General features: G+C 38.2%; 1 protein-coding gene across 6 annotated transcripts in view; it reads right to left on the bottom strand.

The window, feature by feature from the left end:
* LOC105073770 (phospholipid-transporting ATPase ABCA3) overlaps positions 1 to 22639 on the bottom strand; it is a 118858-nt gene that overhangs the window by 13426 nt on the left and 82793 nt on the right. For 3 of the 6 annotated variants that reach the window (XM_074346226.1, XM_074346224.1, XM_074346225.1), the window contains 3 exons: positions 18572 to 18759; positions 17693 to 17863; positions 16968 to 17158 (listed from right to left, as the gene is read on the bottom strand). In XM_074346226.1, coding sequence (XP_074202327.1) covers positions 16968 to 17158; positions 17693 to 17863; positions 18572 to 18759 — 550 coding nt within the window. Of the gene's footprint in view, positions 1 to 1843; positions 2412 to 12065; positions 12133 to 12704; positions 12980 to 13380; positions 13455 to 16967; positions 17159 to 17692; positions 17864 to 18571; positions 18760 to 22639 lie in introns of those variants that run through there. The other 3 variants (XR_012500335.1, XM_045521156.2, XM_074346227.1) reach the window with 3 other exon arrangements.

Genomic DNA, 22639 nt, shown 5'->3' on the forward strand with positions numbered 1-22639 from the left:
TGCCTCAGGGGCAAAAAGAAAACTGAAATAGAGCAGTCTTTACTGAAGCCTAAAACCAACCTTGCATGGAGGCAAGCTGACCCATCAGTACTCTAATAACCATCCAGAAGAAAACCTAACCCTGTTTAGATAAAGTGCCTTCAAGAGCATCTAATATTTTTTATCCATAATATCTGTCACTTAATAAAAATATACAAGATATGCTCCAAAACAGAACTCAATGATTTGGAAAAAATATACCCAAGAAATCCAGATACCAGAAATTGCTGGTAGAGCAACTATGGTTAATATGGTTAATAAATTAAAAAACAAAACATTTCTCTAGAAATCTAGAATCTATTAAAAACAGAGATGAGTGAAGACTGCAGAACTGAGAAATATTTTTTAAAAACAATTCGACACAAAGATTATATGACCTAATAACATAATTTCAAAATATGTAAGCAAAAAGGAAATTATAATATTATTTTAATATATATAACCGATTTAATACTAATGACACCAAACTGGAAATTTAAAACCGATCTCATCAACTGAGAGAATAAACAGACAAAAAATAGTAAGAATATAGAAAATTTGAAAAGCACAATGATTAACCAACTTGACAACCTGACCTTGGTGACATTTATAGAACATTACAAGCAAAATTTACAGAATATATAGTCTTTACAAATTCGCATGGAACATTTCTCAAAATACATAGTGAATTGGCTATAAATAATTCTCAAATTTTCAAAGAACTGAAATCATAGATTATACTCTCTGATTATAGGACATTGAAATAGAAATCAACAACAGAAAGATAACAAATCCTCGGATGTTTGGAAGTTAAGTGCTACACTTCTAAAATCCCAGGCATCAAAGAAGAAATCAGAGTGGAGATTATAAATTATTTTTAGTAACACAGCACAACCTACAGAAGACTAAATTATTGGGACGTATACTTCAAAAATTACTGAGATTTTGCATTTTTCTGCCATAGTGTTTTTTAAAAACAGGAAATATTTTGAGATGGAATCTACTCTCAAGGACTCTCAAAATCCTTGAGAGACAAAAAAAAAAAAAAAAAAAAGACTGAAAAAATACACTACTGAATAAATATACGCGTGTAAAGGAAAGGGGCAGTAGAAAGATGCCCACCAAAATTCTGACAATGTTTATCTCTGGGAGAAAAAAAGAGACAAATTGAGTCGAGAATGTGTAAGTGAGGAACTGGGCACTTTAAAAATAATTCTTGAAGCTTGAGTCTTCTCCAAAGCATTCATATATGACTTGTGCAACATTTTTACATAAATGATCTTTGAAGTAACTGACTACTGAGTGTGCATCCTGAATGAAGGCTCCAGCATATACACTTCCTTTGAGTACTTCTGGCACACTATGAGGTATATTCCTGGAGTAATACTTACCCAGTTCAAGAAGCATAACCAGAAAGAAGGAAGACAGTATCACAGAATTGGGTGGTAACCAAGAATAATAAAAATTGATCTCCCAATTTAAAAATATTACTATTTGTTTGGGGCTCCAGGGAGAAATATTTTATAGGAATTTAATTCTCAAGTTCAACAAAGTCCATGTTATACTTAGGAGGTTACTCTCTGTTTATGCGGATCACCTACAATGTTTCACTTGGGATTAATGCCCAGTAAAAGGTTACAAGTGTGCTTTCCCTAAAACAGTTGAATAATACTTTTTTCCCCCAGAAAACCTTAATTTCTAACCTTTAAAGTTGTAGTGTAAATCCCTTTTCACGGTTTCAACAATATTCTTCACCACAACACTTTTGGAAGGCACGAAAGCCAATTCCCATGCTCCAGAAGAAGGAGTGTCTCTAAGGAACGAAGGCAACTCATCCACAGGCTGAACAGAGTAATTGAAAGGTCCATACTTCCTTATAACGATAAACTTACGAGTTAACAAAAGGATACCAGCAAATAGTAATGTTAGGATGATTTCCACAACTAAAGCAATGAATTGCCGCCTCTAGAAGATGAGAGAAAAAAAGATTGTTAATAGCTCTAAGAGTACATTAACTTAACAAATGACTAATTATTTTATATTAACAGACACTTCATAAAAGAAGACATATAGATGGCCCAAAAGAACAGCTTCACTCTATCATAGCAGAGGTTTCCTGGACTGTCTTTTCTCTCCTTTCTATATGCCATTCTGCTATCACTTCACTCTATGAGGACTCTTCAGATTTTGAAGAGATACCCCTAGTCCTAGAACTGAGAAAAATGAAACAGTATTAAGTTGAAATGCAGTGATTGAGCTATCAGAATTTTCCCATTGTGGTCTCTCAGCTGTTTCAAAAATTCTATAGGTAGTTCACAGCTTACCTTTAAAATAAAATTCTTCCACACAAGAACCATAAATTTGTAGAACCACGAAAAATCCATCCTTCAACTCTACAAAGGGAGTAAAGACTTTTTTAAAAAAGAGGTTAAGATGATCTAACAAAATGTAAATTTTAGATGAGTAAATTACTTACACTTGAATTACTTAATTTTCTAACCAAGCTTAAAGGATGACAAGAAAACAATAAACATTTGAAATATTTGAGAAGTTGTGTATATCTACATTTTAAATTTATTCAGCACCTACTGAGCTTCTAATATGTACAAAACTTCAAGCACAGAACAAAGATCAATAAGTTATTCATGCAAATTTCCAGATGAATTTGTCCAGCAGTTTTCCCAATTCTTATGAAAATACTAAGAAATAATATGAAACAAAGAAATAATCACATCAGCAAAAACAAACAAACAACATGTAAAATCATATTACAGCTATCAGCCCAAAATGTCACTCAATAATTTGCGAGATTGGAAATACCTCCATGAATAACATTGTAAACGGGAGCAGATTAATTCTTATGTTTAATGAATATTTGCCGAACATCTGCCATGTGCCATGTTAAGTGTAGGTGTTAAGACAGAAAACAAACAAAACTCTAAACTCTTCCTTCATGGTGTAGGTGGCATGGCAGGTTATTAATTAACCAGGATCTGAAATCAGACTGTCTAGGTTGATTTCCCAGCTCTACTAGTAACTGATAAGTGATTTAGAACACTTGACAAACTCCTGGGGCTACCAGAAAGAAACAAAAATTCAGGGCCAGGAAGAGGAGGCATTATTGTAAGACTTTACCTTATAAATAAGGATGAATGTGAAGTAGGCAGAGAACGAGGAAGCTGGCAGAAATAGGCAGAGAATTTGGAAACTGGCAAAGAATTGGAAACTGGCAGAACTCCTACACAACCAGAGCTGCAAGAAAGATCTCCATGTAACTGAGTAAAATGGGGAAAAAAGGCACTGGGTCAGGACCTGTACCCCTGGGAGGGATCTTAAGGAAGAAAAGGTCCAAACAGGTGGACCACTGCCCTGGGGAGTGAACTAGTAAAACCACAATCTGGGCATCCCATGCTGGAGACCTGCACAGAGGAGATGGGAAATCTGCTGAGACAGACAGATGGGCTAAAGAAGCCTAGACTCTACTTGGGAAGTGTGCACACATGTTGGCTTGCTGACAATCAGGGTGGAGACAGCCTTGCACTGTGGCTGTCATCTCACTGCACTTCCTAATCTGAAAAGGTGAACACCCTGGCCCTGCTCACTCAACATCATAGTCTGGCATGAGATCTGGGCAGAGACTTGGTCTAACTGCACAGATACTAGCCAGGGCGCCTAGGGTGTGATCTGAGTGGAGACGTGGAGACCATTATCAGTGCGTGCATGGGGCACAAGGTGTAGCCACAGGGGTCACTGTCGGCATTTGTGTGGGGCAGCCGCCGCAGAAGCACACAGCAGCTAAGTGCTGAAGGTTGGGCAGACAGGCCCTAAGAGAGGGCTTAATCTAGTTATACAGAAACAGCCCTGAGGGCCTGGGGTGTGATCTGGGTGAGTGGCAAAGGCCATTATCAGCACACTCAGGAGTACACAGTGGGTCCTCTCCCAGAGAGAGCACACTTGCTCTGCCCACTGCACACCACAGCTTAGCACTAGATCTGGGGCAGAAAATTCCTGAGAGAAGTCTGCTACAGGGGCAGCCAAGATCTCAGATGGGAGCACAACCACTTCAATTCCTAAAGCCATAACATCCAGAACCCTAGTTCCAGCCTACTCTGTACCACTGCCTTGCACTAGTTCTGGGATATACACAACAGAAAAAGGGATGAGGCCTTAGGCTGTTTCTGAGTGGAACTGCAGACTCCTAAACAGGTGGCAGATAATCCACATGGGCCTCACCTGCTTCACCAACTCTTCTTTTGGGATAGGGCATGCACACAAGTACAAAGGAGCCTGATCAAACTTGACCTTCAAAGCTTCTATTCCAACAATTAGGGAGTGTACCCCACCACTGACGGGATGATGATGACAGCTATAGAGTTGAAAGAAACTCTACCTCACATTCATCATGGGCACTAGATACTGGACCAACCATGCCTGCCCCATCAAGGGGATAAGGCCAGCACACCCTGAGAAAGACATGGCTGGCATCCATATTAAAACCAGCCCTGACACCTGGGAAATAAAACTATTGAAAGACAACTTAAATTTAAACATAAGTAACTTTCTCAGCCCTCCCTTGGTCTCCTCTCTCATACTTACTGTACATTGTGTATCTGCATTATGCATCGCTCAAACCTCCCCCATTGGCAGGACAACCTGCTCAACTATAAAGAGCAACATTCTTCTAGCATAAATAAGACAACTTCTTAAAAGATAATATCCCTCTTATCTTGCAAATGGCCATGATGATGCTTAGACCTGGACTGTGTAAACTGCCAATGATACATCATTTAATGTACAGCCCTCTATCTCAAAAAACTTACCTAACTGTGCCTGGACTTCTAATGGGCAGAACAGTTCTCAGAGATTTATGAAATGCTCTTTCTAGGAAATACTCCTCAAATTTAGCTCAAATAAAATTTTCCATCTCTTTCTTAGATCAACTGATTAATTTTTCATTGCCACACCAAACACATCAGACACACACAATTTACACAGGAGTACTCCCACATTAAAAACACTCTTTCAATGTCACAGAAAATGATTATTTCTCCTAAGGCATAGGAAACATTTCCAATTAAAAGAACAACAGAAACCCCCTGGAAGACAAATAATGAAACAGAGTTCACCAATCTACTAGACAGAGTTTAAAAAGGAGGTAACAAAAATGCTAACTGAACTAAGAAAGATTATCAATAGAGATTATAACACTGTCACTGACAGATTATGCAGACAGAAAATCAATAAGGCAACAGAGGTCCTAAGTAATACAATAGACCAGTTGGACTTGATATCTATAGGACACTACATCCAATAAATAAATAAATAAATAAATAAATAAATAAATAAATAAATAAATAAATAAATAAATAAGTAAGTAAGTAAGTAAGTAAGTAAGTAAGTAAATAAAACAGAATACACATTATTTTCAAGCATACATGGAAGGTTCTCTAGAATAGACCACACACTATGTCACAAAACAAACTTCAACAAATTTAAGAGGATGGGAATTATTCCAAGCATTTTTTTTCTGACCACACAGTATAAAATTAGAAATCAACTATAGAAAGAAAAACAGGAAAAGGATGACTACGTGGAAACTAACCAACATGCTACTAAAAAACCAATAGTTCAATGATGAACTCAACTCAAAGAAGAAATTAGAAAATACTTCAAGACAAAACAAAAGTGAAAACACAACCTTAAAAAATATACATGATGCAGCAAAAGCAGTTCTAAGGGGAAAGTTTATAGCACTACAGGCTTTATTCAAGAAATAAGAAAGATCCCAAATAAACAACCTAAACTACACTAAAATAATTAGAAAAAATAAGGACAAAATCCAAAGTCATCAAAAGAGAGGAAATAATAAAGATCAGAGGAAATAAGTAAAATATAAATTAAAAAGAACAGAAAAGATCAATAAAACCAAGAGCTGGTTTTTTGAAAAGATAAATAAAATTGACAAAATTCTAGCTAGGATCTCCAAGAAGAAAAGAGAGAATGTACATAAACAAAATAAGAAATGAAAGAGGATAAATTACAACTGATACCACAAAAATATAGAAAAAAAAATCATAAGAGATTTGAACAGTTATATGCCAACAAATTGGGCAACCTGGAATAAATGGACAAATTTCTAGAAACATACAGCCTGCCAAAACTGAGTCAAGAGGAAACAAATAATTTGAACATACTGGTCACTAGAAGTGAAATAGAATCTGTAATAAAACAACTCCTTCCAAATAAAAGTCCAGGACTGAACAACTCCATGGAGAATTCTACAAACATACAAAGAAGAACTTATAGCTATCTTTCTCAAACTATTCTAAAAAACTGAAAGGGTGGAAGCACTGTCAAATTCATTCTATGAAGCCACCATCACCCTGTTACCAAGACCAAAGAAAACACCAAAAAAAGAAAATTACAGGCCAATAATTTGATGAATACAGATGCAAAAGTCCTCAACACAATATTAGCAAACTGACTCCAACAATACATAAAAGGGATCACACACCATTATCAAGTTGGATTCATTCCAGGGTGGCAAGGATGGTTCAACATATGCAAATCAACGTGTTACACCACTTTAACAAAAAGAAAGACTGAAACCACCTGATCACTTCAATAGATGCAGAAAAAGCATTTGATAAAATTAACATCTATTCATGATAAAAACTCTCAACAAACTGAGTACAGAGGAAACATACCTAAAAATAATAAAAGCCAACATAACCAACAGCCAACATAATACTCAGCAGTGAAAAGCTGAAAGCCTTCCTGCTAAATTCAGGAACAAGACAAGAATGCCCACTCTCACCACTTCTATTCAATATATTATTTGCAACCATAGCCACAGCAATCAGATAAGAAAAATAAATAAAGGTTATATGAGTTGGAATGGAAGAGGTAAAACTCTGTTTGCAGACGACATGATATGCTATATAGAGAGCACTAAAGCCTCCACACAAACACTATTAGAACTAATAAATGAATTCAGCAAAATAGCAGGATACAAGATTAACATACAGAAATCTAATGTGTTTCTTTATCTTATTAATGAAATAGAAATAGAAAAAATTTTAAATCTCATTTAAAATTGTGTTAAAAAATAAAACACCCAGGAATAAACTTAACTAAGGAGGAGAAAGACCCATATGCTGAAAACTATAAAACAATGATAAAGGAAACTGAAGATGATTCAAATAAATGGAAAAATATCCCCTGCTCTTGGATTCAAAGAATTAATATTGTTAAAATGGCCATACTATCCAAAGTAATCTACAGACTTAATGCAATCACTATTAAAATACCCATGACTTTTCCACAGAGCTAGAACAAATAATCCTAAAATTTATAAGGAACTGCAAATGGCCCAGAATTGCCAAAGCAATCCTGGGAAAAAGAACAAAGCTGGAGGCATAATCCTTCCAGACTTCAGACTATACTACAAAGCTACAGTAATCAAAACAGCACAGCATTGGCACAAAAACAGACACATAGATCATTGGAAAAAAATAGTGAGCCCAGAAGTAAAGCCATGCACCTACAGTCAATCTATGACAAAGGAGACAAGAATACACAATAGAGGAAAAACAGTCTCTTTAACAAGTGGTGTTCAGAAAGCTAGACAGCTGTATGTAAATCAATGAAGTTAGAACACTTCCTTACACCATATACAAAGATAAATTGGAAACGGTTTAAAGACCAAACGTAAGACATGACACCACAAAACTCCCAGAAGAGAACATAGGCAAAACATTCTCTGACATAAATCTTAGCACTTAATATCTGAGCATTTCATTAAATATATAGTTCAATAACATCAAAATGTTTAAAAAGGCTAAAACATTTTTAATGCCAAGTTATAACAGGCAAGTATAAGCAATAAAGAACAGACATAGTAGAATTCAGGCCCAGAGACAAAGAAGACTTTATATTGCTAAAATCCATAATTTACATTGAAGATACAGTAATTACCAATGTATGCTCCTAGTAATACGTAAAACTCAACCAAAAGAGATACCAAGAAATAATAAACACAAGTACACTAATGACAGGTTAATTTAATAAAACAGGCCAATGGAAGTCAAGCAAACAAAAAATAAGGAGGGGCATATAGGACTTTAATAAATAAATCAGAAACTATGGGACATATTTAAATAGTGATTGAAGGAAATATAGACTTAGATACTCATATTAGCAAAAAAGAAATACTCTGCATAAACTAGAAAAAAAGTGAAACTGAAAAGTGTCTGAAAAATTTTAGGGCAATCTACTTGAAGTGTGGGCTCAAAAGAACAATAAAAAAGAATCGCTGAAAGTTAATCAATTACATTGCTTACAGTCTTGAATTCTTAGAATGAGATTTATAGTCACTAGAATATTTTCATTTCCTGTTCTGAATGAAACATAGGGTCTTTCTTAATTTGACTAAAATATTTTCTTAAAGTCCTCTGCATAAAATGAGGTGACCAAGATGGCCTTAATGTTCCTGTGAGCTTGACTAACCTTTAATTAGGCTCTTTTTTGGCTCTAGGTCCTAATCTCCCTTTCCTTAAAGCATTTTCTTTAGAAAATTTGTAGTTACAAATTCTTTCTCTGTCTCTTTTAAATATATGTAACTCTTTTCTTAAAAAATCTCTCTCCTGTTTTTCAACCCCAAAATGTCTTTCTTAAGGAACTGGCAGTCACCTTTTGAGTTGTAATCAAGATAGATACTGTGTGTTTATATACGGAGAACAGTCTAGCTCAGGGAGGGTGGGAGCCAGCTCCAGCAGGCTCAGGTGGCCTACTCACAGACAAAACATTTGCAAACTCAGGAAGTAACTCAAAGCCTCACGAAAACCCCTCCCACCCCTCTAAAGTCCTCCAGCACTTTCCCACTATCTCATCTCAGCCCTGAAGAACCTTCCCAACTGCTTTGTTTCAGTGAGTTGAGCTCAGACTGAGTTCTGCTCCCCCTTCCCTGTTCCAATAGCCTTGCACAGAGTCTTCCTTGCCTGTTCTAACTTTGGCGCAATTTTTGCTTTGACAGAGGAAAATGAAGACAAATGGAGCTACCTATAGCACTGAACTCCCATACCCCTTTTCTACTACGTTCTGGCAATTCAAACACTGCACTCACCCTCTGAGATGGGTGCAAGTAGCATCCTTTTTCTTACAGGTGAGGAAATGGAGGCTTAGCGAAATCAAGTAATTTTCCTTATGTCATTGCTATGAACTGAATGTTTGTGTACCTGCAAAACTCATATGCTGAAATCCTAACCCCAATGTGATGTATCAGAAGGTGAGAAATTTGGCAGATTAGGTCATGAGGATGGAACCCCAGAGAACGGGATTAGTGCCCTTATAAAACAGGCCCCAGAGAGCTTCCTTGCCAGAGAATTCCCCTGCCAGGAACCAGGAACTGGGCTCTCACCAGAAGCAGCTCTGCCTGGAGCCTCAGCCCTAGACTTCCCAGGCCCAAGAACTGTGAGAACTAAATTTCTGTTGTCTAGAAGTCAACCAGTGTATGATACTCTACTGCAGGAGCCCCAGCTGACTAGGACGGCAAATAAATTCTGGACTAGTCAGGTTTAGTGCCAAAACATTTGCTTCCAAAGCCCTTACTTTCAAATGCTTAGCATGACACAAGAAAATTCCTAAGAGTATATTTTTGTTTAATTTGTCCTAGTGAGCTTCTGTGTGTGTTCTGGGGTACAAGTAAGTCTCTTAACTTTGTGTGCTTGTCTGTTGTGTTTTTGTTGGGGAAGGGGCTGTGCTTTTTCCTCCTGGGGAGACCTGGTCACCTATACCCAAGCAGTGGGGCTTGGAGAGGAAAAGGAAGAGAGGGAAGTCCAGGGGACTCACCGCTCAGGCCTCACAAATGCCTCCTCCACAGATGGGCACGTTTAGAACCTGGGCTGCGCCTCCTCCCAACGAACGCCCTTTCCAACCGCCCCCAGCACAGGTTTGCACCTTAGGCCTCGCGGGTCACTCGAAGGCCAGGCCCTGTTGGGTACCCCGGGGATGGGAGGGACCTGCAAACGCTGCCTAGGCCCCTTCTCTGCGCAAGCAACCACGCACCACAGTCCCTAGCTCGTGCCACTCCCACCCCTCAGCCCGAGAGCCCCCTCCCAATCCTCCCACCTTCCCAGTACCTGCCAGCCCTCTCCTCCTACCCCTCCGCGCACTGGTCCCTCCGCCCCTGACACCTCAGAGCCTGCCCTCCTTCCCCACTGCATCCTTTGTGCACCGCCCAGACCCTGAAGGCCCCACCTCGACGCCCTTTGGCTTGCTCCCCAGGTTCTCTGCCTCTGGACCCTACTGGACGACCCCACAAACCTCCACGTCTCGCGGGCTCCCTCTCTCCTGTGTCAACGTCACCCTCAGCCGGCCTGGTAGCTAGTGGCTGAAAGTGTAGAGAGAGCCAGTGGTTGGCCTCCAAACCCCCAGAGTCCGTGGGGGTTAAACAAGGAACGTACAGTCTTGCAAACTCCTACCTGTGGGCCACCCAAAAGCCCCCGATGGTGAGGCGTAACGCGCACGATCCACGCGGCCCTTTCCTCAGCGTGCGCCCCCCTCTCCCTACCCCAGCCAGCCACCCACCCCTCCGCACCTGCCGCCTCTGCCCTTTGACCTCTCAGCGTAAGAAATCCCTAGCGCCTTGTGCATGCTCTCAGCCCGGCCCAGCCAGCGTTTCAGTTAACTCCACCTCCAGATCTTTCTCATGCTCCCCAGTTTCGCTGATGGCGTAATCCTCTTGGCTGACCCCACCCGAATACCCAGCTCCAGTGTAACTTATCATAGGGTCTGAATTCTCTCCTCTCCCGTCTGCTGTGCCAGGGATTAATTTACTGCCTCTCAGCGCCAAATAGAGCTAGGCTCTTGAATAGACTTGACGGGGCAGCCTTTGTCAGGAGAGGGCGCTGGAGGAACACTGTAGGACAAGGGGTTTACTCGTGGTTAAGGGTATTTTCTCTTGAATTCTTTTTGCTCTTACCTTACTGCCCGCAGCAGATGTGGAGGACATTTCTTGGCACCCCCTTTCCCTCCCCTCTCCATGAAGTATGGATTCCTAGTGATTCACGGTGGTGACCCTTCTTAAGACCACCCTGTTAACCCCAGAGAAGAGTTTTCTGCTTTACAGACCCAGCCAAGTTTCCCTGTTGGCCAGTCTAAGCAGCCTGTACCCAGCTGAGGGATGATTCCTGCTTGCTCAGCACGTGTGGAACAGCCTGTGCAAGAGCCCTGGCCCAGGACACTGAACTTCCCCAGCACCAAATGAGCCATAACTAAACCTCCTGCAAGAGGATCTGAAGTCCAGCCTTGGGGAGGAGCCATCTTCCAAACTTGTTTCTTCCTTGGGTATTCTCCTAGAGTTCTCTTTACCTCCGTACAGCTAACCCCCATTATATTTAATAATTATTTTAACCTTCCCTGTTCAAATTGCTGTGTGGTTTCCTGGCTTTTGATGGGGACACTGATATTCCTGCTTGCTTGTTGGCTGAATCCCTTAATCCTTCTGAGCCCCCATGTACAATGAGGACAGTAGCAACGCTACCTACCTCAGAGGGTTGTCGTGGGATTAAATGATGTAACGCATGAAAAGTGCTTCTTAAGGGAACTGACACGTGATATTTTTTGTTTGTTTCTTGTTGGAAAATGAAGGTAGGACAGGTGATAGGAGGAAGAGAGAAAGAGACCACCAGACTGAAAGAACTTCTTAAAGGATTACTAATCAAGTCACCTGGGAGACAAGATGTAAGTAAAAGCTTAACAAAATGAGTTCTTTCTTCCTTTCTAAAGATGGCCAGCCTGGGAAACAAATTTTGGAATTACTGAAATCACTTGCCAGAGATCTATAGCAGTCATTGGAATGGAACCCACAGAAAGTTATATTACAGCTAAAAGCAATAGAACAGAGAATAGCTTGCTTATCACTTTGTTACTTACAATATCCAATTGAGGGGAATAAAAACACCCTCCCCGCAAAAAAACCACTCCCAAATAGAACAGCTTCCCTGACTCTTTCCATCTTGTAATTTGAGGAGGATCATCCTACTTACCTAGTCATCTGCCCATGATACTGCCGGAGTGATTACATTTCTCATGCTGCTTATGGGGGAACTCCATCTGCCCAAACACGAATTAGAAGAATTCTGTTTGCCTCCCTCTACACCTCATTTCTTCTTCTTTCCTTCTTAATCACAGGAGGAAAGGAAATACTGTTTTTAAAGAATGTTTTTGTTTCCTTTCTTGGACTCTGAATGTTCCTCGTGCAAAGATTCCCTTACAAAGGTAGGCTCCTGGTTTGAGTTTTGGAAATAACCCAGCTTATCCCCATAAACTTTGATACTGATTTTAATTAGTCTCCTTTTGGTATAAAGCTGGTGTGCCTGTGTGTGTATCTATAAGAAAGGTGATTTCTGCTCCAGGCTTTATATGCTCCTCTTACGTTTAACTCAGCTGCAAAAACATAAAGCCCTTGCTCTTCAGGGTGTCTCACCTGACAGCTCTATCATTTCTGGGTGTTTCTTTTCAAACATTCAGAATTATTCAGGAAAAGACCCGTGTCCCCACCTTAATAACTGCTGCTCTTTCTATTTCTAGGATAGAAAACAGAAATTTCACCAAATGTCTTTAGATTTGCACATGCTGGATACGCAGGCCACTCGTGTAAATCTATAAAGAATGGACATATGGTCTCCTTTGGGGGGCTGTTTATTACATAAATATGTTTACACCAAGATATACACTCAGAGGAATGCCCCTCTCTGTATCCAGCTGTAGTAGTGAGTAGTCTAAGGAAGACATAGGGTCACTAGCTGCAAGTCAATCTCAAGGCACCTTTTTTTCAACCATGCACTTCTGTGTTCTGTGGGTTAGCAAAGGTCAGGAAGACTTGCTCCAGCGTCATCTGACTGACAGAATAGTCTTCTAAATTGAATTCCTCTTTAGATGCCTCCAAAATGCCAAACACCTTTAACAGCAACAACAAAAAGTGCAGTTACCCAAACTGCGGTCCCCTCCAACCCCCAACCCAGGTGAACCTCTCCACTTTCTCCAACTGCTGCCACGTTAATGTTAGAAGACAAAAGGTACAAAATGGGGAGATGAGACAATAGACAAAATAGATCATTGAGAATCTGAGAGGAAGCAGGTCTCTGTCCTCATTCTCTTGATGGATATAGAAAAAAAAAGGGGGGGGTGGACTTAGAGGTAGAAATCTGAAGCAATTAACTCCATGGACCATTGAAAAGTAACCCAAGGTCTCCACTCCTCCGGTACCTGCAGGCACCCATTCCACTAAATCCCAACTACTTTCCATCATTAGTGCTTTCTTAACATATCATATTAGAAGGGCATGGTTTCTATAATCACCTTTCCCCAGCTATTGTCCTTGCTGGGAATGTAGTAGTTAAGGATCCCTTGATTCTCATGTTTTAATTCACTACCTAAGAAAGGAAAGATAGGATAGATGTATAATCTTATATATTACATTTTAAATGCAAAATATCAATACATCAACTTAATTATATGTGTAACACAAGGGTAAATAGATATGGCTAGTAAAAAAGGGGACATAATCCAAAAGCTCGCCTCTTCAGTATACACGACATAGTTAATTCTTTCAGCAGATTTATTACTGCTATAGTAGGTTTTGTTTGATGGAGCTGATAGGAAGTATTGACCACAGGCTTTCAGGCACAAAAACATTATTAGCTCGCATGACCAAAGGATGAAACCTGAGCCTTCTAAAATTCTAATATTATCATAGGATGTTATTCCTAAACACAGGGCTGAGGTTATGAAGAGGCAAGATTTTCACTCTGGTTGTGTGACCATGTACAGTGCGCTTCCCAGGGAGGAGAGCAGGATAAGGTCTCCTTGCTACTCTCATGATCACATGCCAGGTGAAAGAGGAAATCATACATAAAAATCCCCAAACTCAGGCTGTGTGTTCTTTCACAGGTGAGTAAGAATCCTCTGCTAGGTTGAGGGGGAACAAGTGGTAACCCTACCAAACTTAGAGCAAACAGATGTGCTTATACTTATCACTGTATATTTGCAAATTATTTCAAATTAAATTAACTGAGATTCTAAAACATTTTAGTTTTAAAATACATGTTTTTGAATTAGATTTCCCTCTGGATATGTGCCCTGGAGTCGGGTTGCTGGATCATAGGGTAAGTCTATTTTTAGTTTGTAAAGGAATCTCCATACTGTTTTCCATAATGGCAGTACCAAACTAAATTTCCAGCAACAGTGTAGGAGGGTTCCCTTTTCTCCACACTCTTTCCAGCACTTATCGTTCGTGGACTTTTGAATGATGGCCATTCTGATGGGTGTGAGGTGATACCTCATTGTAGTTTTGATTTGCGTTTCTCTGATAAGTGGTAAGATTGAGCATTTTTTCATGTGCCTACAATAGTCAAGACATGGAAACAACCTAAATGTCCACTGACAGATAACTGGATAAAGAAGTTGTGGTGTATATATATACAATGGAATACTACTCAGCCATAAAAAAGAATAAGATAATGCCATTTGATTCAACATAGATGAACCTGGAGATTGTCATTCTAAGTGAAGTAAGCCAGAAAGAGGAAGAAAAGTACCATATGATATAATTTATATGTGGAATCTAAAAAAAGAGACACAAATGAAATTATTTATAAAACAGAAACAGACTCACAGACATAGAAAACAAACTTGTGGTTGCCAGGGGGGATGGGAAGGGATGAATTTGGAGATGGAGATTTGCAGATACTAACTGCTATATATAAATAAAATAGATTTATACTGTATAGCACAGGGAACTATATTCAATATCTTATAGTAACCTATAATGAAAAAGAACACGTAAATGAATATATGTGTCATATATATATATATATATATATATATGACAGACTTTATGCTGTACATCAGAAATTGACACAACATTGTAAACTGACTATACTTCAATAAAAATAGTAAATGAGATAGACCACTGTCCTTGCAAAAAATTTAAACATTTTAAAATAAAATATATGTTAATATAATCAAACTAGGAGGCCATTAGACTGAGGGGGCTCTAATTCCTTACTAGACCGGGTAACTAAATCAAAACTTAAGCCAGCGTAGACTGCTCTAGGAGAACACAGCTGAGTGTGAAACAATTATTTTAAATTGTTGCGTTTAAATATTTTTGTTTTGATTTTACCTAGTGTTATTTTACCAGAAGTGCCTTTCAGAGATATAATCTTCTAAACTGAAGAAATTGAATCATTTTATTTGTGATTTTTATAAAAAGAATGCATAACTTAAATCTCCTGCAGATTGTATAGACTCCTTTACCCTTAATATTTCTCACTTCTGTAACTATTAGAAGTGAATATTCCAGCTGCCCTTTGCTTGTAGTATTTATTTCTTCTTTTGAAAGTCAATCTTTATGTATAATTACATATCAGTTCCTTTTTGATTCTGTCATATTTAAATAGCTATTTCCTCAAAAATAATGTGAGGAAGGTCTGGGCAAAAACCACTTTCAGTTGAAAATGTGCCTTGAACCCACGTTTCCATTAAAGCTCTTGTGTCCACAGTCCTTGAGGACAGATCTCTGCTTGGTGTTTAGTGTCCGTCCCTCCTTCAAGTAGAGCAGTTGCTAGGACAGCACACAGTAAAATGAGGTCCTATGATGACAGCTTTTCTTCATAGTGATTGAAGGACTTAATCTCAAAAATACTTGCTGAATGGGTGGGTGCATAAGTGGTTTGATGAATGGACGCATAGGGTTTTAACAGACTATTAACAACACTGAGGTAATTCTACTTCCCACACATCTGTTCCCCACATCTGCTCTAGCGCTCTACCATCCATTTCTTTTTACTTTCTGCTCTCCATTCTTACTGTGTAATCAATATGGCTGTTTTCCATTGCCTAGAAGATTAATTTCCAACTCCTCACCCTGACACACAATGGTAACTTCCGTGATTATTCTGCTCAGCATAGCAGAGTGGAAACTAAGATGAAAAACCAGAATTATTAGAAGCCTTTCCACGTCCCTGCTTTATGTTTAGGAAAGACAGATAAGGGACTGAAAGACACAGTTGCTGTCTGTGGCACTGTACCATACAGGCAGAGAAAGGCTCACTGAATACAGCATGAAGCAGCATTCTGCTCCTGAAAGGAGAGAAAAGCTTAGTGGTTCTTGTTTGAATTTCAGTTGCATATCATGGCTGGGAGAGCAAAAGACCAGAGTTACATTTTTAGTGTGAGGAAAAAAAACCTTACAACTTTTCATGAGTGTTGTTATGGACTGAATTCTGTCCCCCCTGCCCCCAAATTCATATGCTGAAGTCTTAACCCCAGTTGATTGTGTTTGGACACGGGCCCTTTAGGGAAGTAATTAATGATAAATGAGGTCATAAGGGTGGGACATTAGTCCACTATGACTGTTGTTTTCATAAGAAAAGCAAGAGACACCAGGGATGTACACACACAGATAAAAGTCTGTCTGAGGACCCAGTGAGAAGGGGGCCATCTGCAAGCCAAGGGGAGAGGCCCCAGGAGAAACCAGACCTTCTGAAACCTTCTAACCTCAGAACTGAGAAAATTAATTTCCATCATTTAGGCCACCCAGTCTGTGCTGTTTTATTACAGCAGCCCTAGCAGACTAATACAGATTATATGTGCTAATATTTGAGAATTTTGCTCAAATATATGACTTTAGATATATACCATATGGATAGCTCTAGTCTACAACTGCCTTACAAGAGACTGGTAAATATTTCTCGTTCCTTGTGTAAACTTCTTAGCACAACTAAACAAAAAATTTAAAAGAACAAGCATTCCAAAAGTAATTCAGTATGGAAAAGCAATGAGTATCAGTAGCTCACAAGAAACAGTTACTGGAGATACACAGCATACAGAGGTGAGAGTAACAGATACGACTTAACAAAGTTCACCCAAACAATCAAATTTACCTGGGAAAATGGTTGCAATAAAAGTTTTAAAGTCCTCTAATTTATCTTCATCTGTATCAATCTTGATCTTGACTTTTAGGATATAAATGTTGCCAAACTTGTTCTTGAGATGCTGAGGGCTGCCCAGGCACATGAGCTTTCCCTGCACCATGATGGCCAGCCTGGTACAAAGCGCGTCACATTCCTCCATACTAGCAGAACGAAGTATCAGAATGATGTCAAGCTTAAAAAGTCTCTATTGGAACATATTCTGTAGTTCAGATATCCAGTAAAATTTTGTAACTGTCTTTGAAAGGGAAGTTGCATCTGCCCATCACCAACATCATGGCAAATGGAGATATTTTCAAACTCAAAGTAGTAAAATAAATAAGCTACATGATATATTGTACAGCACTTGGAATATAGCTAATATTTTATAATAATAAATGGAGTATTTATAAAACTACTCAATCACTAAGTTGTATACTTGAAACTAATACAATATTGTAAATTAATCAATTATACTTTAATTTTAAAAAAAGTAGTAGAGGACTAAATTCTCAAGTGGAACAGCTCCTCAACTTCCTGCTCTCTCCTCTCAATGAGGATTCTTGGCCATTCCATTCAGTAGGATAACGGAGGAACTCACATACTCAGGCAATTTTACTCTCCAATATTGCCAGCACCAAATAATGCCTTTCCATAGCCACTTCTAATTCTTAACCAAGTCTCCTAGTGAGCCACACCTGTGAGATGTTATGATAATGACTTTGCCACTTTTACGCGTCTGTGTCACTGTGTTCCAAAGCAGGCGCCGGGCTACTGGGTCCATACCAGTTGATGGCTCATCAAGGAAGATGACTGAGGGCTTTCCCATTAGGGCAATAGCGGTACTCAGTCTACGTTTGTTTCCTCCACTTCATAGTCAAAGGAGGAGAGAGAAAGCAGAAACAGAAATGGCTATATGTGACAGTAGTTTAATGCATAAAACATCTATTTAATGCATAAAACATCTATTTAATACATATCCATTATTTACAGGAAAGAGTTTGCCTGTTTCCAAAATGCTGGCAATTTTGGAAACAGGAAGTAGAAGGGAGATTAAAAATATGGATTATACGTGACTCAACCTAGGCATCAGACTCAAATCCAGAGGTATAAATCAAGTCATGTTCATTTTGAATGAAGAAAGGTGACTTGTTTACAATTTTAGCCACATCATTAGTGAGATTTATATCTTCAGTCTTGAGTGTCCTTGGGATTCTCAGATATATAAACTACATAATGACCAGGCTAATACAAAGAAATTCACATCACCCTTACTTGAGACACAAAGAACTACAGAGAAGTAGGGAGAAAGATGCTCTCTTTTGTAATTCAATGGCTACAACTGCAATAGAACCAGGACTGTGAGTCTCATCTCCGCAAGGGAAAAATGTGATACCAGTTAGGTCTGCTTTATTGCTTGCATCTAAATACTGGCAGGGCATTAGGTTATTTTCCAGTCATTGCCTGTGTTTGTCAGTGGACCTCTGGTTAGACTGTGGGCACTAATTCCAAAGATCAGAAACAGAAGAAGACTCCTTAATATTAGCTGCAACGAGAGCACCAGTATAATGTCTCACCTGTAAGTGTAGATAAACTTGTCCGCATGGGGTTCCAGATTCAGTGATTGCAGTAAGTTATTTATATAAGGTTTAATGTGGGTCTCAGGAATCCCCCACAACCTGGCGTACATGACCAATATTTCCCGAGCAGTCATGTATTCCAGCAAGGCATCAAACTGTGGACAGTAGCCAATTTTTGATCTTACCTAAAGTAAAAGAATATCAATGGACACAAGTCATCTATATCTCACCGAGCATATAAGAAGTGTGGATAACATAGAAGGCCTGAAGTCTTCCAGCCCATGCCTCCAAGGAGGTTAGAACCAACAGTCTTTGCAAATAATTTCTTTCCTAGTGATTACAGATTCATCGCACCTGGAGGCTCTTGTCATGTATTGAAATTAAAAGTGTGCAAAAGTATGCGTCCAAGATAGATTATTATAACATGATGTTATTGCCCTAGAAAGGTCATAATCAACATATGAAATAAGTAGAAAATAATTTTAAAATAAAAGCAATGCACCTGTTTACAGAACTATATTCCTCTGAAGAAGGGGAGTGAGATCTAAAGAGGTTACTCTACCATTGGCTTAACTGCTACTCATAAGCCTAAAGAAAGCTCTGATAGCCCTAAAAAGTAAAAGAGACCTAAATCAGTAGTGTGAAGTCTGGAGTTAATAACTGGATGAATATTTTTGAAATTTGGTATCTTATTTTCGCTAATAACGCTCCATTAGTTTAGTCCCAAGAGATTCCAGTTCATAATCAAAGACTTACAGAAGGAGAAGCTGGACAGTGATACCTCAGTGACATCCTACATTTTGGTAGTGGTGGAAAATGGATGCACTGTAAGTGGGATACTCCATGCTCTATTATATGCAGTGTGGCTTTGTGAGAATCATCGGAGTTGCAGGTGAGCAGAATTGGGATCCTAGCTCTTATTTCAATTATGTATTGGTCATAAACATATTATAAAAATTATATACTATTTCAGACAAAATATCTGACCAAAATGTAATTAAACTAAAAATCAACAATAGAACAATAAATATTTAGAAACCTCTATATTTGGCAAATTTCAAAATTAATTTCTGACTATATTAATTCATGGGTTAAAAGAACTCATTTTATCTTTCAAAATACTTTGAAACTTTCGGGATGTAGTGAAAAGGCCACTTTAAACAACAGGGTAATAAATGAGTGTAAATAAATGATTAAGATGTTAACTCATGGGGAGATTGCCAAGATGGTGGAGTAGAAGGATGCAGTGATCACCCTCTCCCGTGAATACAACAAAAACCACACCTACAGAGTATGGAACAATTTGCACAAATCACTTACTGAACTTTTCTTACTATTGGAACTACAAGGTAAATTCTCACAAACCAGGTAAGGAAGAAAAAAAAAAAAAAGAAAAGAAAAGAAAAAGGAAATCAGGGCAGGACCAGTCCCTCAGGGAGAGAGTGGCAAAGGAGCAAAAGCACCTTCATCCTAGGAAGACCCATCTCCAGTGGGCAGACCATCAAGAAGAAATGGGCACTTTTCTAGAAACATAAAACCGGCCATCACTAGTAGTGAAATTGAATTTGTAAGGAAAAAAAAGAAAAAAGAAAAAAAGTTCCCTGCAGACTAAAGCCCAAGACTGGATGGCTTCACTGGGGAATTCTACCAAACATATAAAGAATTAAGGGAGGAATAAATTAAGGGCTGGGGATTAACAGATACACATTACTATATATAAAATATATAACAAGGACCTACTGTATAGCACAGGGAACTATATTCAATTTCTTGTAATAACATACGATAGAAAAGAATCTGAAAAGAAAAAATGTATATTACTTTGCTGTATACCTGAAACTAACATTGTAAATCAATTACACTTCAATAAAAAAAATTTACAAAAAGAAAAACTAATACCTATGCTCCTCAAACTATTACAAAAAATTGAAGAGGAAGGATACTCTCAGACTCATTCTGAGAGGCCAACATTACCCTGTTACCAAACCAGAAAATTGCAGGCCAGTATCTTTGATGAATATAGATGCAAAAATCCTCAACAAAGTATTAGCAAACTGAACCCAACAATACAGAAAAAGGATCATACACCCTGGTAATGTTGGATTTATTCCAGGGTCATGAGGATGGTTCAGAATTCACAAATCAATCAATGTGATAAACCACATTTACAAATGGAAGGATAAAAAAATCACGATCATCTTAAGATGCAGAAAGAACATATTTACAAAGTTCAACGTCAACTCATGATAAAAGCTCTCATTAAAGTGGGTATAGAGGAAACATCTCAGAATTATAAAGGCCATTTATGATAAAACCACAGCCAACATGATATTCAATTCTGAAAAGCCAAAAGCCTTTCCTCCAAATTCAGGAACAAGACAAGGATGTCCACTCTTGGTACCTCTATTTAAGTACAGGATGTCCTAACCACAGCAATCTGACAAGAAAAAAAAAAGAAATAGATGGCATCCAAATTTGAAAGGAAGGAGTAAAACTCTCACTGTTTGCAGATAACATAATACCATGTACAAAATCCTAAAATCTCAAACCCAAAACTATTAGAAGTAATAAATGAATTCAGCAAAGTTGCAGAATATAAAATTAATATACAGAAATCTGTTGCATTTCTATACACTAATAATGAACTATCAGAAAGAGAAAGTAAAAAATCCCATTTAAAATCCCATCAAAAAGAAGAAAATACCTAGGAATAAACTTGTCTAAGGAGATGGAAGCCCTGTAGGCTGAAAACTATGAAACACTGGTGAAGGAAATTGAAAATGATACAAAGGAGTGGAAAGATATTCCATGCTCTTGGAGTTGAATAATTAATATTGTTAAAATGTCCAAACTACCCAAAGCTATCTATAGATTTAATGTAATCCCCCTATCAAAATACTCATGATATTTTTCACTGAACTAGAGCAAATAATTTTGAAACTCATATGAAACCACAGAAGACCCGGAATTGCCAAAGTACTCTTGAGATTAAAGGACAAAACTGGAGATATAACCCAGGCTTCAGAATATAGTGCAGAGCTACAATAATCAAAATAGTGTGGTACTGGCACAAAAAGAGACATATAGAACAATGGAACAGAATAGAGAGCTCAGAAATAAACCCACCCACTTATGATCAATTAATCTACAACAAAGGAGAAAAGATAGTCTCTTCAATAAATTGTGCTGGGAAAACTGGACAGAACCATGTAAAAGAATGAAATTAGAACATTCTCTAACAGTGTATACAAAAATAAACTTAAAATGGATTAAAGAGCTAAATGTAAGATTTGAAACCATAAAACTCTTAGAGGAGAACATAGGCAGAACACTCAGACACAAATTATAGCAATAAATGAAAGCAAAAATAAACAAATGGAACCTAATTAAACTTAAAAGCAAGGAAACCTTTGATAACATGAAAATACAGCCCATGGAATAGGAGGAAATATTTGCAAATGATGCAGCTGACAAGGGGTTAATATCTAAAATATACAAACAAATATAAAAATCTAATATAAGACAGCCACTCCTGCATTCTTTTTATTACAATTTGCATGGAATATCTTTTTCCATCTCTTTACTTTCAGCCAGTGAGTATTCCCAAATCTAAAATGAGATTCTTGTAAATAGCATATAGTTGGATCTTGGTTATTCATCCATCAGCCTCTGTGGGTTTTTTTTCCCCTCCTGGGAGTGGGGGCACTTTAGTCCATTTAGATTTATTGATAGGGAAGGACTAACTATTGCCATTTTGTTCATTGTTTTGTTTATCTTATAGCTCTTTTGTCCCTCTTTTTCTCTCTTTGTCTTCTTTGTGTTTCCTTACTTTTTATTTTTTGTATTAATAGGTTTGATTCCTTTCTCCTTTTCTTTTGTGAAACGTCCATACATATTTTCTTTGTGGTCACCAAGAGGCTTTTTAAAACTAGTAGCAACTTAAGTTCATTAGCAAAATTCTCTGCTTTTACCTTTTTCCTCCACTTTATATGCTATTGATGTCACAATTTACATTTTTATATTATCTATTAACATAACTTAATTATAGTAGTTTAAATACTCCTG

This window comes from Camelus bactrianus, chromosome 18 (assembly GCF_048773025.1).
Source record: "Camelus bactrianus isolate YW-2024 breed Bactrian camel chromosome 18, ASM4877302v1, whole genome shotgun sequence".
NCBI classification, from domain to species: domain Eukaryota; kingdom Metazoa; phylum Chordata; class Mammalia; order Artiodactyla; family Camelidae; genus Camelus; species Camelus bactrianus.